The following is a 24,936-nucleotide window of genomic DNA, read 5'->3' on the forward strand; positions in this document are numbered from 1 at the left end:
GAAAAAGGGATGCATCTAGGAGAGTGCAGGAGTTGCAGCCTGTGGTGAGATTGATGACTTTTTAGCATGGATTGGCAAATGCCACAAATTCATTTCAGTCAGACTACGAGTTGTTAGGTTGCATCTGAGTTGAGGAAGCCGTGGAAATTACATTCAGGGTTTTTCCTTTTTTGTTTTTTTCAAACAATGCTTTGTGTTTTCTTAAAAAATAGATGTGTTTTTGAGCAGTCCTATGTTATGTCTGCATGATAGAATTTGGGAGCCCAACAAATAGCAGGTAGACATTTAACATCTAAAGAAAAGATTGAGATCCTCCTTGTCAGTGTAATTCCGTCTTTGCCGGATCAGCTTTGACCTCCTTTAGTCTCCGGTCTCCCCAGCCTCCATCATGAGATTGCTCATGTACTCCTATTAATTGCATCTATGGTATTTATTGAAAGAAGAGTGCACAGTTGAAACAAACAGTTCCGAAGCAATATTTTCAAAGTAGGTTCAACGTCAAAGCATCAGTATTTGTAGTAATTAAAGATTTTTCAGGAAAAAAGAAGAAGATTAAATTAAGGTTAACAATAGGATATGGTTGAAAGAAATCACAATTGGTGAATTTCTTTATATGTTTTTTGAACATTTCTCAGATACTTGAATTATTGCTGCTTCATTGGGTTTTCATGCCAATTAACTGAGGCTACATCCACAAAGGTTGAATCTCATCTTATTACTCTTAAATGTGTAATATTTCCTGAACATTCCTCTTTGTACATGACCTGTAGCTGACACCAGAACTGTACGGTGACACCACATTCATAACAGGCATGCTGCTGAAAAACAGTATATGACACCGGTTACTGTGGCAACATTAGTCTGGTATTAGTGTATCCACCATTACAGGTCTTCAGTGAAGCTTCGTCCATATACCCAGTACGTTTGGAACCTCCTGTCCTCCGGCGTGCATTGCCGTGATTCGTCATAATTTGTTTTTCCATCCATGCAGACAATCGAAGAACACAGATGTGACAGTGATATTATCATTCAGTGAGGGGGAAAAAAAAGACAGGAATTCTGATATGTTGCTGTATTATGATTTATGAGCACAGCCGAAGAGATGAACACCTCCATACAGGTGAGGACGCCTCCTCTGTGGTCCAGAGCACAGATCTGATGGGATAATTATTAGTTCATGCAGTCCTGAGTTGATTACCAGCAAAAGGTTATTTCTTTAAATCCCACCTCTGATCATGTTCAACACCCCAGGTGGGAGGCTGACAACTCGCCTTTCATTACCTGTGTGTGTGTGTGTGTGTGTGTGTGTGTGTGTGTGTAATGTGTGTGTCCAGTTTAATGAGTTGCAGTTATTCAGAGTAATATTTTAAACCAACGTTCTGTTGCTATGGGAGATAGCATGATGTGGCAGAGAGAAGACGTGAGTGGAACAATAGATTCAACTGTCTCTTCAACAGGAGTTAAATAACTATATTTCATTTTGAGGCACATCCTGAATATATTTTGAATTATGGTCGTTGGAATGCTGTGGATACAATAAATTACAGTTTGAAACCACATGTCTAATTATTAATGCTGCACAGTAGTGAGATGAGACCATGCATTTTGAGGAAGAAGAATGTTTATTAGTATTAAGTTATTTACCATAAGAATGCAGCCAAGTTCAATTTGGCTAGTGTTGCAGGAAGGTTCATGCCTTACATGAAGGTTTGTCAGCAGAATCACTCTGATGCTAAGTATTGAATGTCTTAATTTGAAATACTTTTGAAACCATTTGTCTTTACTCCAGTGCTTCCCTGATCCGACTCTTGGTTGAATGAGTGACTTCTAATCAGACTCTGCAGGACTTATTGATGAGCCGGTCATTAGATTTCTTTGTGAGCTTTTGGTTTATTGAAAGTGAAAGAGGAAAAAAGGTACAACACAGTATTTTGTTAAATTAAAAACCAACCGGTGTGGCAACAAAACAAGTAATACAGGCTAATCTCCTGCAAAACATTTTTACTTTCATACTTAACTCTGCCAACAGCTCCAGACTTTTAATTTACAGCTTTAGGTTAATTAAGTTGCAATTTAATTATAGTGGAGTGCAAAGGACTGATATAGAATACAGCTGTTATCAAATCCTTGGCAAACATTATTGCACGTCAGGCCTGAACAACATCAGAATGTTAATGCCTACAATTTTACTGAACATTAGTGCTTGACATTCCAGCTGGGTATTCTACCCAGGATGTCAATAGAAATATTCTGTCGCATGCCTTGGCATCTCACACACACACTGCAGCAAAGGACTGCCAAGCCCAAGCCACAAAAGGAAAGGGGCGTAGCTTATTTGCATTTCCGAATGCAACCAATGACTAGGGGAGATGCAACAGGCATCCTATTATAAATGATGCGAGTGGTTTTATACTTGTGACTTCAGCATCACCGTAGTTTATTTCTTTGTACAGTTTGTACAAAATTTCTAATTTTTTGCATCACTTCTTGACAGAAGTACAAGAGTTTGATGCAAGTCTGCAGTAATCCATACACTGCCGTAAAACTGAAATATGCCTATTGTGGTGAGAATCTTTAATTAAAATGAAACCCTGGAAAACTGGTGAAGACGCAAGGATATAAATGAGACTGAGTCTGTTTCATTTACCTTGCAAATTCATTCCCCTACCAAATAAGCACATTTATCTGAAAAAGATTCTCTTAGGACAATGCTTGACAGAACCGGAGTGATGTAAACAAGAGCTGAGATACAGGAGGAATGTAAATTATATTACCCATCATCACCAAAAACGCAGGTCAGTATTTCATCTTCTCTGTCCAAAACAGTCATTTGCATGAAGATAATACGCTCTGAGTCAGTCCAAGACAGACTAGTATCATGTCTGCTGTTTCTTTGTCCTCTTTTCATCTGTTCTGCTACAGCTGCATCTTGCAGCTTTAATGGGACTTCAAAAGTAATTCTGCCCTTGAATCAATCAGTCTGCACCGAGTCTGTAATTTGTGTTGTTTAATCAGCACAAATGGCTTAAATATATGTCATTTGCAGTAGATCCGAATTGTACAAAGACAGCACGGATGAAGGAAAATATTCTAACTTTTCATGTACCTCGGATTCATTTCTAGAAGTTAACTTACATTTTACTGTTTATACAGATTCTTCTTATACACTTATTTTCTCTGATGTATTCCCCCTTGGTGGCTTTGTGGAAATAATCGTTACAGTGAGATTAGAAGACAACCAGCAAGGCTTCTGGGAATCACTGTGCTCTGCTGCTGCCGGACATCAGTAACACCACAACGTTTCTCCTTCCATGTTCCTCTTTGTACTCAACGAAGGAGACAGACATGTGTTAATGTATGTTCTAGAGAGCCAGTGAGAGATCTTTGGTGAGCGCCACCTTTCCAGTCTAGCACTTTTCAACTACTGCTCCATAATTAAACTGCAGACATGCGATTGGTATCAGTCATTAATCTTCAGCAAGAAAGTGAATCAACATATTTCCAAAAATGTCCACATCATTCATTACAAATGTGTCCAGAGGGGTGCAGCTGAAAGGAAAGATATTCTTACTGAATTATGAAAGCGTGACTCGACTTACTGACCTGACAAAATAATGAACAGCTACATCCGTTAATATGGTGTGTGGAAAAAAAGATGCAGCCTGAGACAGAAAAACTCTCTCCAGTGGGTTGACTCCTCTGTTTCAAACACAGTGTTGTCTTTCCACCATTCAGATAACTTTTCAAAGCATTTATCTGGCCATTAGGCCTCCTTGATGAAACAACAAGAAAAAAGATCAGCCTGTCTTTGAGTTTCTCAGAGATGTCTGTGAAATGTTGCAGTAAATGCTGCCGCAGACCAAAGTGATGACACATTTATATTTCAAGAAAGGAACATTCTGATTTGCACTGCACTGCAGAACCTTCATTTTGTATTGTGTAGCTCAAAATAACAACTTTATGGATTCCAGATAGAAAGATTTGCAGTTTTGTGAAAATGTCACCATGAATTATATATCAAGGGAGTAAGGAATAAAAGGTTTCCGATAGTTAATGTACTTCATGATGAGTCAGCAGCAATATGCAGGATAAGAATGTTGTGCTCTTGTGGAAATGATTTGAAATCTGAATCTGTATTTTTCCCAACTATATTCTCCACTATAAACAAACAATTCATGTGTGTGACATCCCCCATGCAGCTAAAACGAAGGATAAATGGTCCCAATTCCACTATTTAATACATTATATTCTCAATTGAAATTATGTGGAGCCACGGATTTGTATGTTTCTATAATTGCACTAAATAGTTTGGTTTCACCATAACTTAACTGCAGCATTGTGGCCTAATCCCTCAGAGTTTAGAAGGTTTGTCCTGCTGAAAATGGCCTCAGGACCAAAAATACAGAAACATTTTTATGCTGCTATCCCATCACACACACGTACACACCTCCACGTATGCACACACACACACGCACACACACATATCCATTGCGCCACTGCTTTGACTAGACAGACATCAAAACGAGTATCAGTGGGGCAGTCAGAGAGTATTGTGGGAAGGAAGATGAGAAGAGGAGCGGTTGAAATGAGGGTAGGAGGAGAGAATAAACAGCAGGTGGAGGTGATGAAATGCAAAACTTATCAGGGGCCATTAAAGTTACAATATAGACATAGTTTAAAAAAAAAAGAGCCTGTTAGCTGGATGAAACCACGCAGGTACATTATGAACGCTTTCTAAAATTTGTGAATGGAATATTTTAGATATTGCAATACTCTATCCTATTACCTGGTATTGTAGAAAAAAGCATGTATTCCTTTATATCGATAAAGAACCACATTTAGACAAGAACTAATTGCATTAAATGGTTTTGTTCCTCGATTGACAAAGGATTATCAATTAGTTAATTTGATCAATTACAACTTCTAAAGCTGCATCAAAACAAAGCATAAATAAATGAGCTTGAAGCAGAGTATTGCATTGTGTTGTTCAACATGCCAACAACGGCGCTCCTTAGAATAACACAAACATTAACACTGCTGCATGACATTGGCTGACAGTCACCATGGAAATCAGGGCTGTGGGTGGTGTGTGTGTGTGTGTGTGGTGTGTGTGTGTCTATGTCTTGCAGCGATTGCTGGATCCTCATTTATGCCCGTGTTAAATAAGATGTTTGACTTCCCTGTGCTGACTTGAGTCAGTCATGTAAGTTTCGTATTGTTCGCAGCGGTAAACTTTACTTTTTTTTTATTCTGAATTTGTTGCTTAGAGCACGTTATTAAAAAACGTTTAGTAGGAGCATGTTGTACTGCTTCATTACACCCCATTAACAAACTTACTAATGATGTCATTAATTGTTTTGAAAGTAAGATTATTTCCTACTCTTGCTTAATCATCTTCCGAACGGCTTTGTCCATTCAGCATCACAAGTGTCAACACGTTACTTGTGCCTACAGACATCAGACTGCTACACATTGTGATCAGGACTTAGAATGAAGATAAGCAATCTTTTCAGCAGCAGCTTCTCCAGTCTTCTCTTGCCGTGTTCCAACCTGTAGAACCTTGGTATCTTCGTCTAATTTGGCTCAAAGGATGAAGTGATGGCAGTTTTGTTGGCAAACGTCAACGTGACCTTTGAATTCATACAATAATCAGCTTGAATTTCACACCAATAGGAATATGATATATTGATGACAAGGTGTCACCAAATGGTCAAATTCATTGTGGCATAATGTTCAGCAAAGCATTTTCAATCACAACCATCATTCAGGGACAGAAATAGTAGATTGTATCCGTAGTTTAAAAAAGATGAGAAGATGCTTCAGCGGATATTTTTCCAGCTAATATATAGCATGTAGAAGTCGGAGCAGACTAATGTCACATCGGAGGAGGTGTGACTCATAATCATATGACAGCAGGGAAGTTTCCACTTTAATTACTTTGTAGTATGAAAACCCATTTAGTATGTTATTATCCATTGGTCGTTGAATGGTATTATACAAAATTAGAAATGCTAAAATGCACCAACCGTGGCTTTGTTAACAATTTAATGTAACTAGCCTTAATGTTAGTTGTTAGATCAATAAGCGTCAATCTCCAAGGCTGATTGCTTTGTGACTGGCTAAAGACTACATAGCCACTGGCCTTAGCTTCAATGCTGTACAGCACAAATAGCTTTTTAATGAGCCACTTTCCATCCTATTGCTAGAAAGCATTTTGTGCCTGTATATCATATCATATTTTAGGCATTAATTACATTTATAGGCAGCTTATTGTGCAGATGAGCACTCAGAGGCATTGCACGTGAGTGATATTATAATGACAGAGCAAATATAGTTTTATTCAATTTATAAACAATTCATGACATGTATGATTCAAATGCAGATTATATATTTATTGTTATTTATGCATTCGTGTGCAAGCTATAGTTTTCTGTTTGATGTAGCAAAAATAATAATGTTTACATACCGTTTGTGTGTGTGTGTGTGGAACACATTCTACCCCTGCATTAAATAAAAAAGCTGCATGTGATCACCCCTGTTGTGGCGCATGCATCGAGGACACGTGCATGCTGTGCTGCTAACTGAGTAGCATATGTGTAGCTGTCGCAGTTCCAGAGTGTGTGAAAAGTCAAATCAAGTGAGAAAGCAGCAGTGGTGGGCGAGAAAGGAAGAGAGAGAGAGAGATGGAGCCAGTGAGCTCACAAAAAGTGGAGCGCCTGTTGGCTGAGCAACAAGCTGCGATCAGAGGAGCTACTGGGTAGAGGAGCGCTGAAGAAAATCCCTGGAATGAATAAGGATCAATCTCAGGACATGTGACAATGTCAATGAGACAGAGGCAAGAAGAAAGAGATGGACTGAAAGCGTAGGAGAGCGAGTGAGTGAGAGGACGAGGAGGAGATTGTGTGGCGTGTGTGTGCAGGCTGGAGTGTTGAAGTGAAAAGAGCGCAACTCAGTGAGAGCAGTGAGCCAGACAAAGGAATATAGGAGATCAAGGGAAAGTGATTGATCTGATTGGAGTGTCAGTCAAGGAACAAGCAAAGGAGAGCCTGAAACATGAAAGCTTTCGCGTCTGATCCACTAATATCTTCTCATTTATTGTGGAGCTGACTGAACTAATTCGTTTTCCTGACTCATCTCCTCAAAGCTTGTAGTCTTGCATATATTTAAAAAGTGACTTGAACAGGTGCAGCCAAACTCTGCGTCTTTGGGGAGCGTACGTGTTTGTCTGTTGGATTGGGCTGTCAAACGTGACTTTTTTTTTTTGATCACGCTGGCTGAGCTTTTTTCTCAAAGGTAGGTTTTCTGCTTTATTTGAAAGCAGTCATATTATTTGAAAAACATTTGAAGAATAAAAGCAAATACATTGTTTTAAGTAAGCTGTATGAGATGAAGACATTTGAGGAATATCCGATCAATTATGTAATAAATCAGGGGATTGTCATCATGCGAGGTTCCCTAATGGGTTTATTGGGATCTAGAGGACCCCTGAATGAACCTTTTATGTATGCATATTTATGAGTCTGAAAGTGAATAAGATGAGTGTGTGTCTCAGATCAAAAGTATTGATATTGCACTGTCAGAAAATCTATTTATAGAAAGCTTGTGAAACAATATCGGAGCAGTTTTCTCTCTCTCTTCCCTCTGTGGGATAATTTTATTAAATATGCTGACTGAGCACTCTTAGCCTACATACAGTATCTTTGCACCTCATGTTCCTTATCGCTGCCACACTGCCTTGGCAACAAGCTTCCCAGATAATTTTTAAATAGACAAAAACACCCAGCTCACACCGAGTAGTACACAGCTCCCACCTGAGTGGGACCTGCTTGACTGTGTCACGTTTCTGAAGCTTCCATGCAGCTCCAGACTCTGCACGTTATGAAACCTAACAATATTGAGTCTGATTGTCAAGGATCTCATCGGGTCATGAGATAGCTGATTGTTATCAAAAGTAATAATTTGATTAAATTAAAAGTTTATCTCTGTTTTATTGAAAAAACAGCCTTCAGGGTGTCTTTCAGCAATAAAAAGAGGGAATTATCTATACATTTCAGTCCACAAATAAGGATCGCACTGGTGCTCAAAGGGCTTCCTGTAATTAATTTGACCACCGCTAGTGAAAAGAAATAAAGCATTACATTTAATGTTAAATATCTGAGCTTGTGTCTGAGAGGCTGAGCTTTAATCCAAGATGCCAGATGTGGGCAGAGAGATGCGAGTAAGCAGTGAAATACATGTTTTGAAAAAAGACAGAGACTAGAAGACGTGGCAAGGACGCAGAGTCGCTCTGCTGCTTACAATGAGCACATGAGTGTTAAACCCACAAGGTGTTTTTACCGTTTTCTCAACTTCCTAATATCTATTTAGATATATAATCACACCAGGTAAAGTATATTTTAATTTGCATCTATTGATTTTTGATATGTTTTTTTTCTTTTTGGCCTGACCTGATTTTTAGGAAGCTTGTTGGAACATTGATCAAAGGGCTCAATAAGTGTTAGGGCTAGGGTTGACCATAAAGGGTCAACGAAGCTATTTAACTGTTCTTCATTTCAAAACGCACATCTGCAGCTCCGTAGACGTCCATGACGCAGCAGAGCAGAGAGTAAGGAGTAGGCTGGCATCACACAGAGACAAAACAATTGGTTGAACCTTGCAGATATTTTCATCATCATATCTATCTTGTGTCCGTGTGTGTGCTCTCTGAGTTGGGAGACTGTGACCATATGTCGCGTTGTGTTGGAGATTCAGTCATTGAGATGTGCCCGCCATAAAACTGTGGCGGAATGTATTCAATTTCTGTGTTGTTGTAAACATCCACCGAGCCTCAACAATCTCAGACTGTGTCTGTTTACCTCGCCTGACTAATGGACCAAAAATTCACCAACTTCCACAGCTACTCGCACCAGGTGCAACTCATCCAGAAATCAGTTCTGCAATCAGCACCTGCAGCTCAAGCAGACAACAACAAGCTAAACAAAGGAAGACCAGGAGGCAGGGTGGAAGGGATGTCACAACTAGTCCCGCTTTAATTCAATTCAGTTTTATTTGTATAACATCAGATAATTACGAAAGGTTATCTCAAGAAACTTTCCAGTTAGAGCAGGTCAAATCTGTTCTTATTGAACTCTGATTGGCTTCAAATAAGGACAATTTTGATGAGAAAAAGAGACACTGTGTGAAACAGGTTTTATGCATTGACAGCACCGGTTGAAGCTCCAGGCAGCATAATCCGCAACCATCAATTTATCATAGCCATCTGAAAGGAGAAAGCTTCGTGTTCAGAACAAATGTTTTCACCTGAATAGGCAAGGACAAGTGCTATTGATGCTCGGCATCTCTGAAATGGTTGAGAGAAAGCTAAATCAATTAGCCTCAGGAGGCTGCACATTGTCATTCACATCGGGTTGCCGGTGACGGGTGGCCAGCAACAGCTCTTGGAGCAGACGCTCACTTAAGGAAACAGGGAGGAAAGGATGAAGCGGGAACAGGCACAGCTTATTGGATTTGCTCAGGAAAGGGATTACACCTTCCGCTTCCCCAAAACCCTCCCTTCCTCAGTTTGTTGGCTGCTAAATGGCAGTGGCACGCCTTGCCAAGTCGCTCCTTCTGGTTGCTTTCACAACTTTGCTTGAGATCCTATCAGAGTCGTTTTACCTTGTATTTCAATCTATTCATACCGCAAACTAAATATTCTAGTACTGCGGTTCAGGCATATGCTGTTCTCAAGAATAATGGAAAGGGCGGTTGCTTATGTCTTCACATGATGTAATTGATGTGTGTGTGTGTGTGTGTGTGTGGGTGTGTTTGAAAAATGACAGATGGATTCGATAGAGTTCGAAGGATGATGATAAATCAATTAGAGTGCGTAGGAGAATTAGTGTGATGAAGGTGACGGCAGAGCCAGTGTCCCACTCAGCTATGACTCAGTCCTTTAGGTGGCTGGCTGTGGGCAGACATGTTGGTTCTTCTTGGATCCAATATTTTTGTGATGCATTTTGTCTTTTTTAATTTGCGTAATGAATAAAACTCAAAAGTCCACTTTGATTTTCGAGTAAGGTTGCATAAAACCTCTCATTAAATCAAATGTCTGTAACCACCTTTAACTCTAATTACCTGACTAGGATCTGAATTCATGACTTTTTGTTGTTGTTTCAGAACCAAACATGGTTGTTGTAGTAGTTTATCAGAAGCTGTTGGGTAGTAGGTCCCTGTGTGGTTGTGTTAGGAAACTATAACATTAACCAAGAAATCACTTTAACCTAAACGGCATCAAAGTAAAACCCTGCATCTGAGTGGGTGATTAATGGACTGCAGCCTCACTTATTATAAACAACTTCTCGACCATTTTGTGGTTATTATCTGCATGATATATAAACAACCTCATATGACTGCTTTATAAACCTATTATGGGATGGGAATACATTTTTTCAATTTCCCATAATTTGGTTGATGGATCAATGATTATGGATAAATGTGGATTCACCAATAACATGCTTTAAATAATTAGTGTTTCCCCTGTTCAGGACTTAATTGTTCACTTGCAACGTGCAGTGTCTTGAGATTATTTTCCATCCTGTCCTCCAGTATACAACATCTATTTGCATTCTAAAATTACTTCTGCCATTGCCATCTCTTTCATCGCATCCTTCAAACAGCTGTTCTCATGCTTATCGTCTTTGCTCTTCCTCTTTCAAACTGTCTCTCAGCCAGCTGTCTGCTATTCTTCGAGCTGTCATTCTTTTCTTCGGGATTCATGCCCCCTCCTAATAGTGGTATGTATTTTCTGTCAGGCACCCCTTTGTCCTAGACAGAATAGTGTACTCATTACACATGTTGACACTTTTTCAAAATGCTTGTGAGCATTTTGCTTCTTTCATAGAGACCCACTCATGTTCTTCCTCTTGCGATCGGTACCAAGAAGCAGCAGTTTCGTACCTTTCTGGGTCTGCTGTGCATATGGTTTCTAACCTTGTGGACAAGTGGAGGGATTCTGAGGCATTCTCTGAACAATAAGACAGAGGTTTTCAATTTTCACAGGCATGAAAAAAAGTTCACTTTGTGTCATAGTCATAAATCTTGTTTTTAGAATCAACCTTTATGGAGCATTTAGAAATTGTCAACAGAACAATTCTTTCAAGTCAATTCAATTCAATTTTATTTCAATAGCGTGAGATCATAACAGAAATTTATCTCAAGGCACTTTACAGGTGTAGCAGGGAAAGTCCTGCAGGGAAAGACAGAACCCAACTTCAATTATTTGAGGAGAAGCATGGAGAAACTCCCTCTTTCAATCATTTATACATGTGCAAGTTCATGTTGTTATGATTGAAGCAGCACTTTCACAGAATAAATGCCAGTGCATCCTCTGTTTCAGTGGAGATGAAGTTCCCCTTGTAGTGACTTCAAATTGATTCATGTTTTATTGCACTGAATAATAAAATAAATTAAAATGAAAAAAACAATGAAAAAACACAATGCTGAATATATGCATCCTCGGAAAAGAAATGTCCTTCATTTCAAACATAAAGAGTGAAATTGACAAAGAAAAATTATTATTTCATGTTAAACTGCAAACTGGCATTCCTTCTGTGTATACGTGTACTTTGGTTATATTCTGTAATTTGTGAAGGCATTATGGAAATGTGGTAGTTGATAATGCTGCTTTTTGATGGATAGGTTGGACATGATATTGACAGGAGGGCAGGACTGGTAGAATGGTTTCAGGAGAGCACTTAAGATGCTGATCAATGCATTTACAGCCTTTGAAAAGGAAACACACTGAGGCGCTTTTTACAAAGCTCCTGGACCAATCAAGAAGAAAGCCACTTACTAAGAGGGCTTTTGACAAAAGTGATGAGCTCAGTCAGATTCCTGGCAGAACAATAGCAGTGCCTATCATTCAGAATATAGAGCATATTAACCATTCAACACTCTATTCATCTGGCTCAAAACCCAAGCTGCATGTACCATGTCAGTCAAGATGCACAAACACAGCAGTACTTGACATGTCAACGTAAAAAGGTATAGGCACAAACTTTATTTGTAATAAATGATATGGACAGAAACATTCTCTTTAACACAATATAACATTGACTTATATTACTCTTTCATAATATTTTCAAAATTATCAAGGTCAATATGGGGTTTCAGTCGCTGTACCAATATAGAGATTCCACCCAATCAGGAGTAAAAGGTGAGAACGCAGAAACTGTCATACACTTGGTTAGCACGCTCACTTTCCAGTATGCCGTAAAAACAGCTCGCAAACAAACAAAAAAACGACACACCAGTTGCGGTCGAACTGTTACAAGTCACATAGGTCATAAATTGACGACCCCCCCCCCCCCTGCATTTTAGAAAAGCAAAGTTTATTAAGTTCAAATTATCTCATAAGAACAAGGATGAATTCAACTTAACTACTGTGATTTTGGGTGTGATTTTCTGGGATGTTCCTTTCCTCTTTTTCCCTGCTGTGATGTAAATGCCTACTCATGCTGCAGCATTATTCCCCAGAGAAACAGTGGAGGAAGTAAATCTCCAAAGTAGTCCTTGTCATTTGTGGGCACTTAAGTATAGACACTCAGAAAAATCTCACATTTTGGCTGGAGTTTGAAATTCTCACTTGGATCTTATCCAATATGAAATGACAGGGGAAAAGAAAACAAAGAGGCATTGCCAACAAGAAGTCGTAACAACGAGAATAATATATAGGAGACTAACAAGTAGGATGAGTGAACTAAGTAATATTAGGAACAGTTTAGGTTTTGATAATAACAGCTGAATGGGTTGCAAAAATATTTGAATAATTATGTAACTCCTGATGAGGTTTAGAGACTATTGTATCTGCTCAGCTTCCTACCATCCACTCGCTAATCAGCAGGGCAGGATGGGGATGGTCTCCTAACCTGCCATCAGCCATCTGTCCTCCACCAGGCTCCTATGGGGGGAAGAAACGAAAAGAAAGCCAGCGTGAATTAGTCCTCATGATGCTGCTTGCACACTGTATCAGAAAAGCCTGTAGAAGCTTTCACTGAGGCAATGTTGTCCGTAAATGTGCTGCAAACACAGTCGATGGTCATGTCAGTATACGTCATTCCCATAAAGTGATTACTTCATCGAGGTGTTATAAACCACTTATCCAGAAACATCTGTCTTCTGTTTTGTACCAATGGTGATTGTTTTCTGATAGAATAGCTAATCCTCTGTTCTAGTATTTCAAGCCAATCCGTGCCTTGGAAGTGAGCCAGCCTGCAGTCAGCTATATTGTCTATGGAAAAAAATAAAACTTACATCCTAAAGCAGCACTTCCCAAATAAAACCACCACAACTGAATCATTGTCAGATTCTCAGTTAGGTATTGTGTGATAATCTGATCTGATCTATTTATCAACTTTGGTTGACAATAACGCACTCAAGAAGCAGACTGAAGAAACAGATTTCAGGATCTTTAATTTGTTCATACATTCCGAAATTTAAGTGACAGCCCTGTGTGAGCCTTTTTGTAAAAGTTTCCGAAGCGCAGCAACTTATGTAAGATAACCTCAGAACACCTCTACCTTGATATTGTGGCTGGACTGACCTCAAGGCAGGACGGATTAAATTTTGACGCCATTATATTTTACAACCTACTTTCCGATTCACAGCTGCTTCTTTCGCAGCCTTCCCAACACCGGGAATCTGCAATAGCGTTCCAAAGTGCTTTCATCAAAGTGAGTGTGTGTGTGGGGAAGAAAAATGTAAAGGTACTGCTGGAGTTGGATGATTCTCAATTCCAGTTACCTTATCATCTCACTGTAGCCACATGGACCATCTGTGTATTATTTCATTATTACATTTGGTCAGTCCTGAGCAGTGTGCTGCCCTCCAAGGATCTGGTCCGTTCATTTCCTATTTAACCATTCCTGTTATCTGGCTTTCCCATTAATTTAGCATTTACGCAACACACAAAACCATTCAGAGGAAATGAGCTGTCCAAATTCAATTGATCTGGACAGTCTATACTGGGATTGTTTTTTAAAGGTTGATATAAATCTAAAACTATTTAGATTCCAATACAGTAAGAGGGAGTGAGAATGAATAATTTGATATGTAACTCCTCAAATGTCTTTTTCTCTTTCCCACTGTTTCAATTGACTCTGATGTTACATTGTTGGATTATTTACAAGTTTTCCATCCTTGTCTTCCCATTTTAGTTATGGACCACTGAAATTAAGTGATTGGGATGAAATAAGCTTTTCACAGGCTTCAGTGCTGATCAATGAGTCTGGGCACATTTGATCACAACTTCCACGATGTGGGAACTTAGATGAGGACGGACGGCTCCATCGAGAATATGTTCTCCAGGAATCGCTTCAATGGACAACACGGTACAGGTGCCGCCTCTAAAGGTGGCACAAAGGCCAAAGTCCAGTCCCCCAAAAAGAGGGCTCCAAACCCAAAGGTAGCACTAGTCATCCGGGGTAAAATACATCGCCTCCTACAAGGTTCAGCCGATCACCATGTCCAAGAACCCGACCTCTATGATACAGGTAATGAAGAAATGGAACAGAAAACACAGAAGGAGCACCGAAGTGTATATCCAAAGGGTAGTACCAGGACTGAGGCCACCTCGTCCATGTCAAATGGCCAAGGACATGGAGTAAAATTAGGCCCACCATGTGTTGGAGAGGTGGAGCTGAACAGAGAAGGATGCCTTCGGATACCCTGCATTTTGCAGCATAAAAGCCGCCGTTCCCCAGCAAATCTAAAACGAATCTCCTTTGAGAGTGATATTAGGGCACCTCCCGACGAGATGCGGTCTCCACCGCACTACAGCCCAAAAGGCCCAGAAATGAACGGTGCTAAATTTGCAGGAGCAACCGGAAGGGATTTAAATTCCCCCTGTTTTAGGCCAAAGAGACCATATTCAACTGGTGATTGCTTGGACTACAACTACAACAGTACTGCATCCAGTATGCTGCAGGATGAAGATGATGATAAAGAGGAGGAATCAAGTGCCGTCATCGAGCATATTCTTAAGGAGCTAAGGGGTATCAACAAGATTCAGGAGGAAATATCTGACCTCAGGGATTACCTGACCTCAGTGCGAGGCTCAGTTGAGGAAGTATCATCCTGCGTAGATGCTGTGTTGATGGAGATTGAGGGCATTCGTTCTGGTAACAAGGCTGGATCAAGGGTACATTCCGGTACATGGTCGGGGGCAGGGTTCAAAGATGGGCAGTCCACCTATAGAAGGCCTTCTAGTGCTTATGCTAGTTTAGGAAGTACAATTCCAAGGTCTCATTCAAATCTTATCCCTCAAACTGTCAATGAGCGCCATAGCTTCCATGGAGAATTGCTGTTACCAAGGTTAAAAGAGTCTGCGGTGTCCCCAGTTGCTGAATCAGAAGATCATCCGGAACTAGAGGAACAAGAGGATACCTCTGACCACAGCTCTGATATACCAGTCAGTGCCATAGAAACTAAGCTCACATTTGGCTATCTTGAGAACCAAGACTGTCCAAGCACCAGCTCCTTGTCTTCTGGTCATAGTTCAAAGTCTGAGTCAGATCAAGAGAGACCATCTTGCAGTCACGGAGGGAAGCATCAAAGAGCTATTGATGTGGATGAAGACTGGGCTGACACTGGACCACCACGGAGTGCCACTGACAAACCTGTTTGTTATAGAGAAACTACATATCTCAGGGGAGGTCCAGTGAAGAATAAAGAGGAGAACTTTCTTTGCTGTGAAGGAGCTGGTAGCTGGAATCGCCACAGAGGTGCAGAGGGGTATTCTACATTGGGACAGTGCTCCACAGGAAGCTCAGAACATCTCTCTGTTCTCGCTGCAAAACATTACAACTCACCTGCCAGCACTTCTGGTCGGAAGGAGTGGGGTTCACGGAGGAAAAGGCCTAAGACTCAATCTGGGATTCATGTTCTAACTGATGGCAACCATGATAATACTATAAAATGTGGACTTCCTGCAGGTTTTTCCTATCATCAAAGTTCTGTTTATCATTCAGTTGATGGACATGATGGAGGAGCTGAGGAGTTTGATATTGAGCAGTCAAATGATTTAAGCTACACAACAAACTGTCAAGTTGATAGCTATCAAGAACATTACTTAAGCTATGAAGAGTCTTCAACCTTATGTACCTCTATAGCTGATGTTGATAGGCCATTCATGCAAGAGGCAGAAGTGGGCAACCAAGATTTAGAAAGCCAACTTCCTCACTCTGGCAGTGCAGACATCCAAGCTGGTTCCTTCAATGTGAAGCGCCTAGGCCGAGCGGTACTTGATTTTAGCTCAGCCTTGCGTGGAGCATTGCGCAAACTTGAGGTACCAGGTGGCCAAAATCCTGGAGAAGAAACAGACTTTGAAATATCAATGTGCTCTGACATATCTACAGCTGAGCTGCCTTCAAAACCATTATGCTATGAGGCACAATTTGAACACAGGTCTGAGGACAACCTAAGGAGTGTGGTTGATCATGATTTTTCTGTGGGTGAATTGAGGAAAAACAAAACACTCGACCAGTTGGATCTCTTCTCTGTGAAACCTATGCATGAAAAGGTCAACCGCAGCCTTCCATTGGAGTTTACAGATGTCACCCAGCATCCGCCTTGTTTAGACAACATTCCCACATGCCCACAAGTTGTTTCTATATGCCAGGGCTCGGTTTCCAGTAGGATTACAAAACTGTCTTTGCGTGAAGGCCTTAAAGAACAATCTGCAAAAGAGCCTGTAGAAGGTCCTACAGATGGTCCAGCAGGTCTGGCTAATAAATGCCAGATTTCTCAAGGCACTACAACAGTCTGTATCACTGACCCTCTCTTGGTTGATGAACCTCCACTACTGGAGGAACAGGAAGAAAATGAGGTGCCAAAACAACCTGCCACTGACATTGTGGCCCCAGCAGGAAAAGCAGAAGGAGATTTTGAGGATTCCTCTGCAGATATGAACCAGATGGATGAACGCAGGATGAAGTGCCTTAGGTCCTTCCAGCAGATTTTGCAAGAGAAGAGGGAGACCAGGCGCAGCCTTGCCAGTGTGACCATGTCCAGTCTCTCTCAGGATGGCTTTGAACCAGGTAGCCACTGTTAGATTTTTGATCATATTTTTTCTTTGTCATGTGCATTTTCTTTTTTTTTTTGCTTTATTTCAGTAAGCAACTCATTTATTAATTCAGAATTACAGGTACTTCTTGCTTTTTTTAATAGGTTTTTCCACTTCTCATGCTTAAAATGGATCTCATCATGAAGGGTGTTATATATATATATATTAATTTAAGTTATTTGTAATTTTGTTTTTAATTGAAAGTAGAAGATGTTGTTTGTTTATTATTTATTTATTTAACTGTTAGATCATTAAATAATTGCATTTGTTTGAAAGCTCTTTTCTAACACATATTTTGTCCTCCTCATTAATGGTTCTCTGATGTGTTCTAGTTGTCAATGCAATGTGCATAAAGCTGAAAGGACAACTGCTATTATCCCCTTGCCCTCTCCCATAGTGGCAAATAAGCCCTTGCACCAACAGTCTCAGTTGATAATATAACTTTCTAACCCTTTGAGAGCAATATATCGCCTTGCCATTCATGAGTTCGATATTCTTCTCCTGGGCTCCAACAGCAGCCATTTGCCGAATTAGAAATCATTAATTTTCAGCTTGGAAAGCATACCTGACTTTAAAGTGGAAGGAGAAGGAAAGGAGTCATTTTTGCTACAAGTTATAATGAAAACTTAATGGACTCACCCCTTCTTAACCCTGATAACTGTGTGGCGGCACTGCTTCTACTGTTCACCAAGCATTTCTCACAACATTATTAAGCCTTATTAAGGGTGTGTCTGTGTTGTTTTTGTTCCAAAGCTGATGTTGTTATCATCAATGACTGCATTTCCTGTCTTTTGCTTTTTCCTCTTGCTTTTGTCCTCATGTTTTACAGATGGAAGTCAAGATAGAGATCAGGTTACCTTTTTTGTGGTATTACTACCATTGGTACTGTTGACAAAATCTGAATAAATTTGTCCATAATGCAGTTTTCTGTATATTTGTTCACAAAATTTCTCTGTCTGTGCATGAGATTTTTGTTGTTGTTATGTTTGTATTACTTTATAGAATATGATAATAACTTACATTAGGCTTTATTCTTTCAGACTCAGTGCATTTATGCCATGTTACAAGCATCTGTTATCTGTCACAATTATTAGAATACCATAACCTATTTCTATATGTTAGTATTGATAAAAATAACATCAATCTCGGGACTGTCAGATTACCATGTTTGTACAGTATGTCATTCTGGCATTTCCTTACTAGCTATAACACTATTCAAAGTCAATATTCAGTGTCCATTTAACGGGTTCATAACTTTACAAGGTGAAACCAGATTTATGACACTTGTATATACGAGAACATGAATTATTGAAACATTCTCTTTGACACATGATATTGAAACTCAATCAACCCAGTTCAGTCCCTATGCCTCTCTCTTCTCCACCTTTGTTTTTTTTGCTGTCCTTTTGCATGTGCATGGTCTCATGTGGTGACACCAATCAAGCCTGTCAGCCATCGAATGGTTAAATCTGTGACCTTTGACAATCTGTTCCAGAGCCGAGATCAAGACAGCGACCCCAGCAAACACCCATGGGCCCAGTCAGGGTTAGTAAATGCTCTGGTGTATATGTGCTGAAAACTTGTATGCTGCAATGTTTACACTTTTTCTATATTTAAATATTGAATATTGATCCAGCTTGGCCCGCGACCCGATAACGGATTAAGCGGTTGGGACAATGAACAATGAATATTGATCAGTGCACTTTTAGTGATTTTTGTTTGTACAGGGGAAACGCACCATTTGGCATCGACAGCATGCCAGACCTCCGGAAGAGGAGGCCCATTCCCCTGGTTAGTGAGCTGGTGAGTCTCCTGATATTGACCTTCAAAGAACCCTGACTATTTTCACAACCTAATTTAAATAAAATACTTTAATTTTCTGTCAATAAAATTAGAGCAAGAGACAAATGAGTACAAGCAAGGTTGTTATTTTTTGCGCCTCATTGTTTTGAGTTAAGGCGACACTGCTCCCGACCATTCCTGGAGGTCTTCTTCGATTTCATTGGTATCCAAAGCCTGTAGCGTTGTGAGTTCTCGATTCCAGTGGCTTCAACCAGGCTCCAAAGGGCCAACCCAAACATTCTTTACAAGTAATCATGAAAAGCTTAATCCAGTTGTAAAATGTACAAGTAACTATTGCAGAGATAGTGAAATTAGTGCTGAAACTGGTTTGATTTATTTTAGCTTTAGTTTATTTTTGTTTTGATGCAGAATTTTGAAGTTGGAGTTTGGCTGGTTACATTATTTAACACATCAGGGACAAACACGTTATTCCAAAGGGTGATGAAAGATGATTTGCACCAATTTCTGCTACCAGATCATTCTTATCTGTCGGCCGTTGGCAAATGAGAGGGACCAAGAAATGAAAGAGCAAAACCTATTACCTCCACCTAAATGGACTAACCATCTATCAATGTGCAATCAGGCAATTGCTTGGGCACACACACACGCACACAATCTTTATTTTAGATTGTCAGGGAGCCCATTCCCTTCTTTCACGTGTTTCCCCTAACCTCTTCAGCGGGTCAGCGGAACCGCAAAGGTTACAGATCAACAGGAACTGGGGCTCTTTGGACAATTCTGTCTCAGTAAACTATGTGTTTCCAGTCAGTTTTTCAATCTCTTTGTCATCATTATATGTTATTTCTTTTATACAACTGGCCATAATGACTTTTAAATATAATTAAAATAGATTTTGCTTCACCATTGGAGGTTGCAGAGAAATGTCATGTTAATGAGCCTACTGAGTGGCACCAGAGTATTAAATGCTACAATGAGATAATGTGCAGTATGGATGCACTGGCTGCATGATAATTTGTTACAAGCATCAAATAGTTTAATTCAAGGTGTAAGCTGCTGACCTTAAACAGCACCTGATTGGTTGTCTCTAACCTATTCCTTTTTTCTTGTTCTCCATCGCTCTCCTTCCTTCATCGGTCATCAGGCTATGGTGAGTTGTGACGTGATTTTTTTTTAGCTTGATTGTCTTCTTTCAAATGTACCCGATTATTGCAAATCATTGCGATCTGCTCTGTGTGACGTACGCTTGGAAAAAGAACAGCGGTGTGTGAATACTCCAGTACATCCTGACACAAATCACTCATTGTTTGGCTGTATTTCAAAACTTTCTGACAAACAAGAAAAATAGATTTCTTGTTTAGAGTGCTTTGTGCTATCTCTCAGCCAATTTATGGTCTTGGAGCGCGAATCCTTTTTTTAAATTGTTTTTAGACAAAAGTTCCAAATTAACCCTTTAAAGCCCGCACCATGATGTAATCGTCAGAGCACTCAAATATTTGGAAATATATCAAGAAATATTTTACATCATAAAAGCGAGTAAATTTCAAATGCAATTGTTTGGAAACTGTTGTTTATTTATTAGCTGTTTTCACAGTCTGTATGCTGCACTAAAATAATCTACTAATGCCTGATTTTCGAACCCTCTCAAATGTAGTCAGTGAAAGTTTCACCCAAGGCACGAGCAACAGAGGAGTGTGTTTGAAGAGCCACGGCCTCCTGTTCTCACATGGAGAACCGATTTCCCCTTTTCTTCTCTCTTTACACTCTTCCTTTTGTTTCTCTGTGGCTGTGTATGGCTGATGCTGGTATTTGTCTGTTACAGTCTATGATACAGTCCAGGAAAGCTGGACTCGCCCACACACTGGCCACGCGGACCTCCCTGAAAGATGAAGAACTTGTGAGTCGCCAAATACATATGCTACACACACACACACTCACACACAAAACTGTACCTGCAGTTAAAGCCACAGCGTGACACTAATTTGAGGTGTTTCATTATTTTTCATTTTGTTATTTGCTAATATACAAATTGAATGTGTTTTATTGAAGTAAAGTAGAGTCGAATGTAGCATGAAATATCAAGTAGAGGATAACGTAGGTGCCAAATAGAGATTAAATTTTGTTTAATTAATGATTAAAACATGTATTTTCAGAATATTAATGTGTGAAATCATGATAAGCTGAACACTTACCGGTGAAAGTGCAAAAATGTGTAAAAGTAAAGCACAGCTCAGCCCTTGTTTTAGTCATAACACTGACAATAACAATGCCAGAACGCACAGAGGGGAACCTGTTACAGTAAATATGAAAGAAATCTGAGGTCATGATGCGTAAGGACGGCTTGCAGTGACATGGAAGTAAATCAGAGGTAATAAAATCAGGTAAAAGCACGGTACAGACAGTTAAAAGGCACAGGTGATTGAACCATCACTGGAAGGATCAATAATGCTAAAAGAAGTTAGAACAAGATTGAGTGAAATCAGAGGCAGATGTGACAGAAAGTGAACAAAACAAAGGAACAAAAGATTTATTTAAGATTTATTTAATTACAGTTTCTTTCCATTAAACAACCACATGTCAATTTCTGCTGCATCAACAAATGGAATTATTGCAAGTATGGTGATAATGACTCACATTTCACTCTGTTTACCAAATGGAGCTGGGCTTCTGGTCAAGGTATCCTCTCATAGCGTGGAGATGTATTCACCTCCTCCCACGCTCCTCCCACACTGGACAACAGCAGAATCAAGTTAATGAGCAAATAACACAACACAAATTAGTGTTGTCATACACAACCACACGTTTAAATAACCCTGAGGCTAGCTGCCTGGCGATAACCCTTTTCCATGAACTGAATGTTCCATAAAATCAGTATCTTCCAAATGAAAATGATTGTTGTATTCTCACTCCTGATTTGCATTTTGTTCCATCGATCTTTTGTCACTTTTCCGTCTGCCAACGCTTTCTCTGTGCTTGTTTATATTTGTGTCTTGCCTTATTTGCCCTTAATCCTTTTCCTTGTATTAACATCTCATGCCTTGTCTCTTATATCTTTTCTTATATTGTCTTCCTTCCTTTCTTACTCTTACTCTGTCCATCATTCCCTCTCTCTCCTTGTTGCAACAGAAAACTCATGTTTACAAGAAGACCCTGCAGGCTCTGATCTACCCCATCTCCTGTACGACACCACACAATTTCGAGGTGTGGACGGCTACCACTCCTACCTACTGCTACGAGTGCGAGGGTCTGCTGTGGGGGATTGCCCGGCAGGGTATGCGCTGTGCAGAGTGTGGGGTCAAAGTCCATGAGAAATGTCAAGAACTGCTGAATGCTGACTGCCTTCAGAGTGAGTAATAGTTATATAAGTTATAAAACAGAGCAGAACCAGAATCCAGAAACCCAAAAAAGTTACAATTATTAGTACTTTTGAGAAGAAGAGGGTTGCCAAAGTTTAATTTGGTCTGTTTTTCATCCCACAAGGTTTCAGAGAGTTTTAATTAAGCAAATCTTGTTAATAGTATGGAATATTAAAATCTTCATGCTTGACATTGTGTCCTCGTCTTCCTTACCCTTGATTGTGTAGAAAATGCAGACAATAAATCTAACTAAAATAAAAAACCTGACTTGTTTTAGTTTTTTTCCACTGCTTTCATCTGCAACTTACCAAACGCCCTTCCTTTCAGGAGCGGCCGAGAAGAGCTCGAAGACGGGAGCGGAGGACCGGACGCAGCACATCATCATGGCTATGAAGGACAGGATGAAGATCCGTGAGAGGAACAAACCGGAGATCTTTGAGGAAATCCGGAAACTTTTCAACATCACCAAGATGATCCATGTCCAACACATGAAGAGCATCAAGCAGAGCGTCCTGGATGGCACCTCCAAGTGGTCGGCGAAGATCACCATTACCGGTACGTTAAGTGAATGTTTGAATCTGAAATGTCACGTTGGTACAGAACGGGGAACTTTTACCTTGTATATGTTCCGTTGCGTTGTTGTTTGAGTTCCTTGTAGATGATGGGAGGTTTGAGTCTATTGCAGTACATTCAAAGTGTAATGTAGTTGCTTTTGATCTCATTTTTATCATTAGGCCCAAGCGCCTATCTAGGCGTAAGGGGCTATTGTTTTGATTTCTTTTTCCCTCCTCTGGATATTGAAAGACACACAAAACACTAGATGAAAGAAGTAAAAGCCTGACATTCCATGACAGATGAATGACAATGTGTGATGAAATTAACTGACTGGAAAAGATGGAATATACTGACAAATAATCTTATTGTCCAAGCTGTCGTTGCATTTACCTCATTTACGTCAAGACTCTGTGCCTTCCACAAACCAGAGGAAGATGACACAGATCGATGTGAAATGTTGCAGCAGTATGAATATGAAACAGTCACTAAACTCAAGCATGTGAAGTTTTTCCTCATGTATACCTGAAAAAAGAAACCGTCCTGCATTCATGAGTCTCTTCCCGTTCCTCCACAGTCTTGTTGAGCTGTGGCGGAACGGCTCAGACAAACTGAATGTTTATCTGCAGCCGTCACTAATTTGAAAAGGCGTGCATCCCCACCTCCTCCACTTCTTCTCCCTTCCTCAAACATCATACTGACTGCCACCGGTATCAAGGGAACCAGACACATCACACCATATAGTGGCGGAAGTGTTGCCATGGCAGCCATCACACCTTGTCTTCCCAATCACCCGTGATGAGCGCCATTAAAGCGATGGCCATTCATATGCTGCTTAGTTGAATTCATTCATAGTCAGGTACTGATCTTCATCAGTCATGAACATTGGGCCATATGTGAATGGGAGCAGAGGTCAAGCTGCACTGCTATTTTCCCAGTTTGAGATAACATTGAGCATTGGGGGGGGGGGGGGGGATAAGAGCATGGGGAAGGCAGCGCGAAGACTGCTCCAACTGTCTGACGGAGACACCTTTACTCTGCGTCAGTGGTTGTTTTTTTGTCAGTGGCTGTTCCGTCTTCTAGACTGCCCTTTTTTTTTTACTATTCCAGAAATGCTATGTTGGCATGATTTAAAAGGTAAACCTGAATGTGGTTTCTTACTTTTATAGCAAACAGCAAATCAGTCATCAAAGCGGCCTGACCGCTATCCTGAAAGTAATATGAAACAAACAAAATGACTTGAATGTACTTGGAAAAACAGCACCCAGTCAAAAATAAATGTGTATTTTAAATTGTGTATTTGAGCTGTATCAGCAATTACTAAAAAAAAAGATAATACAGTTTAAAAGATATCTTCATATTATAATGTATGTACACAACGAGATAGAAGCTTTGATGGTCAGATATTTACTCGATATTTGCATCATATTTGTTTATAGCTGAGGTCATCGCCTTCCTGTTAAACATTGAAGAGAAGATGCTACTCTTTTATATTTATGGATGGACCGTTGCATTCTCACATGACTTTTTCATGAAACTTTTATTTCATGCTCAGTTTTGCAAGCTGTGATTGAACTTGATGGCGGGCTGACAAGAGAAGTGTCTCTCGACAGCCCTTTGAAGGCTATATTGATTTCATTGGGGAATATTTCAACTAATTAAAATTCAGATATCATTTCAGCACAGATCAAATGAATCACTCGCATGTGCTGGGAGGGAAATGTTGTCACCATTGGACAGAGCCAGGCAAGCTGTTGTCCTGTTTTTAGTGCTTGTTCACAGCTAAGCCTATAGCATCATATACTTATAGCTTCAGACACAGCCTCTAATAAAGAATAAGAGTACACAAATTATTGACTTTTCCTTTCAGCAATTCAACATGGAGAATGAATAAAATAATGTATGTAGACTGGCGCTTGTATTCTGACAGTTAGTGAGCTTCCTTGTACTCATCTTGGTACAAACCACCGCCTTATGTTGATTTAAAGGGCAACACAGAGCAGACGCACACTTTCAAACACTCATTGAGCCTCTTCCAGTCGACCGCCTACGGATCTGTCGACCTTTCATCGAACTGAACATCTTCACACTCTGTTTGTCAGCCTTTTAACCTCCAGCGATTGAAGC

General features: G+C 40.0%; 1 protein-coding gene across 1 annotated transcript in view; it reads left to right on the top strand.

The window, feature by feature from the left end:
• Positions 1 to 24,936, top strand: part of LOC137913563 (protein unc-13 homolog B-like) — a 92,185-nt gene that overhangs the window by 34,328 nt on the left and 32,921 nt on the right. Inside the window, exons 12-17 of the mRNA XM_068757206.1 lie at positions 18,597 to 18,646; positions 18,829 to 18,904; positions 20,046 to 20,051; positions 20,724 to 20,798; positions 22,028 to 22,247; positions 22,585 to 22,812. Of these exons, the coding sequence (XP_068613307.1) occupies positions 18,597 to 18,646; positions 18,829 to 18,904; positions 20,046 to 20,051; positions 20,724 to 20,798; positions 22,028 to 22,247; positions 22,585 to 22,812 (655 nt within the window). The remainder of the gene's footprint in view (positions 1 to 18,596; positions 18,647 to 18,828; positions 18,905 to 20,045; positions 20,052 to 20,723; positions 20,799 to 22,027; positions 22,248 to 22,584; positions 22,813 to 24,936) is intronic.

This window comes from Brachionichthys hirsutus, unplaced genomic scaffold (assembly GCF_040956055.1).
Source record: "Brachionichthys hirsutus isolate HB-005 unplaced genomic scaffold, CSIRO-AGI_Bhir_v1 contig_718, whole genome shotgun sequence".
Lineage (NCBI taxonomy): Eukaryota > Metazoa > Chordata > Actinopteri > Lophiiformes > Brachionichthyidae > Brachionichthys > Brachionichthys hirsutus.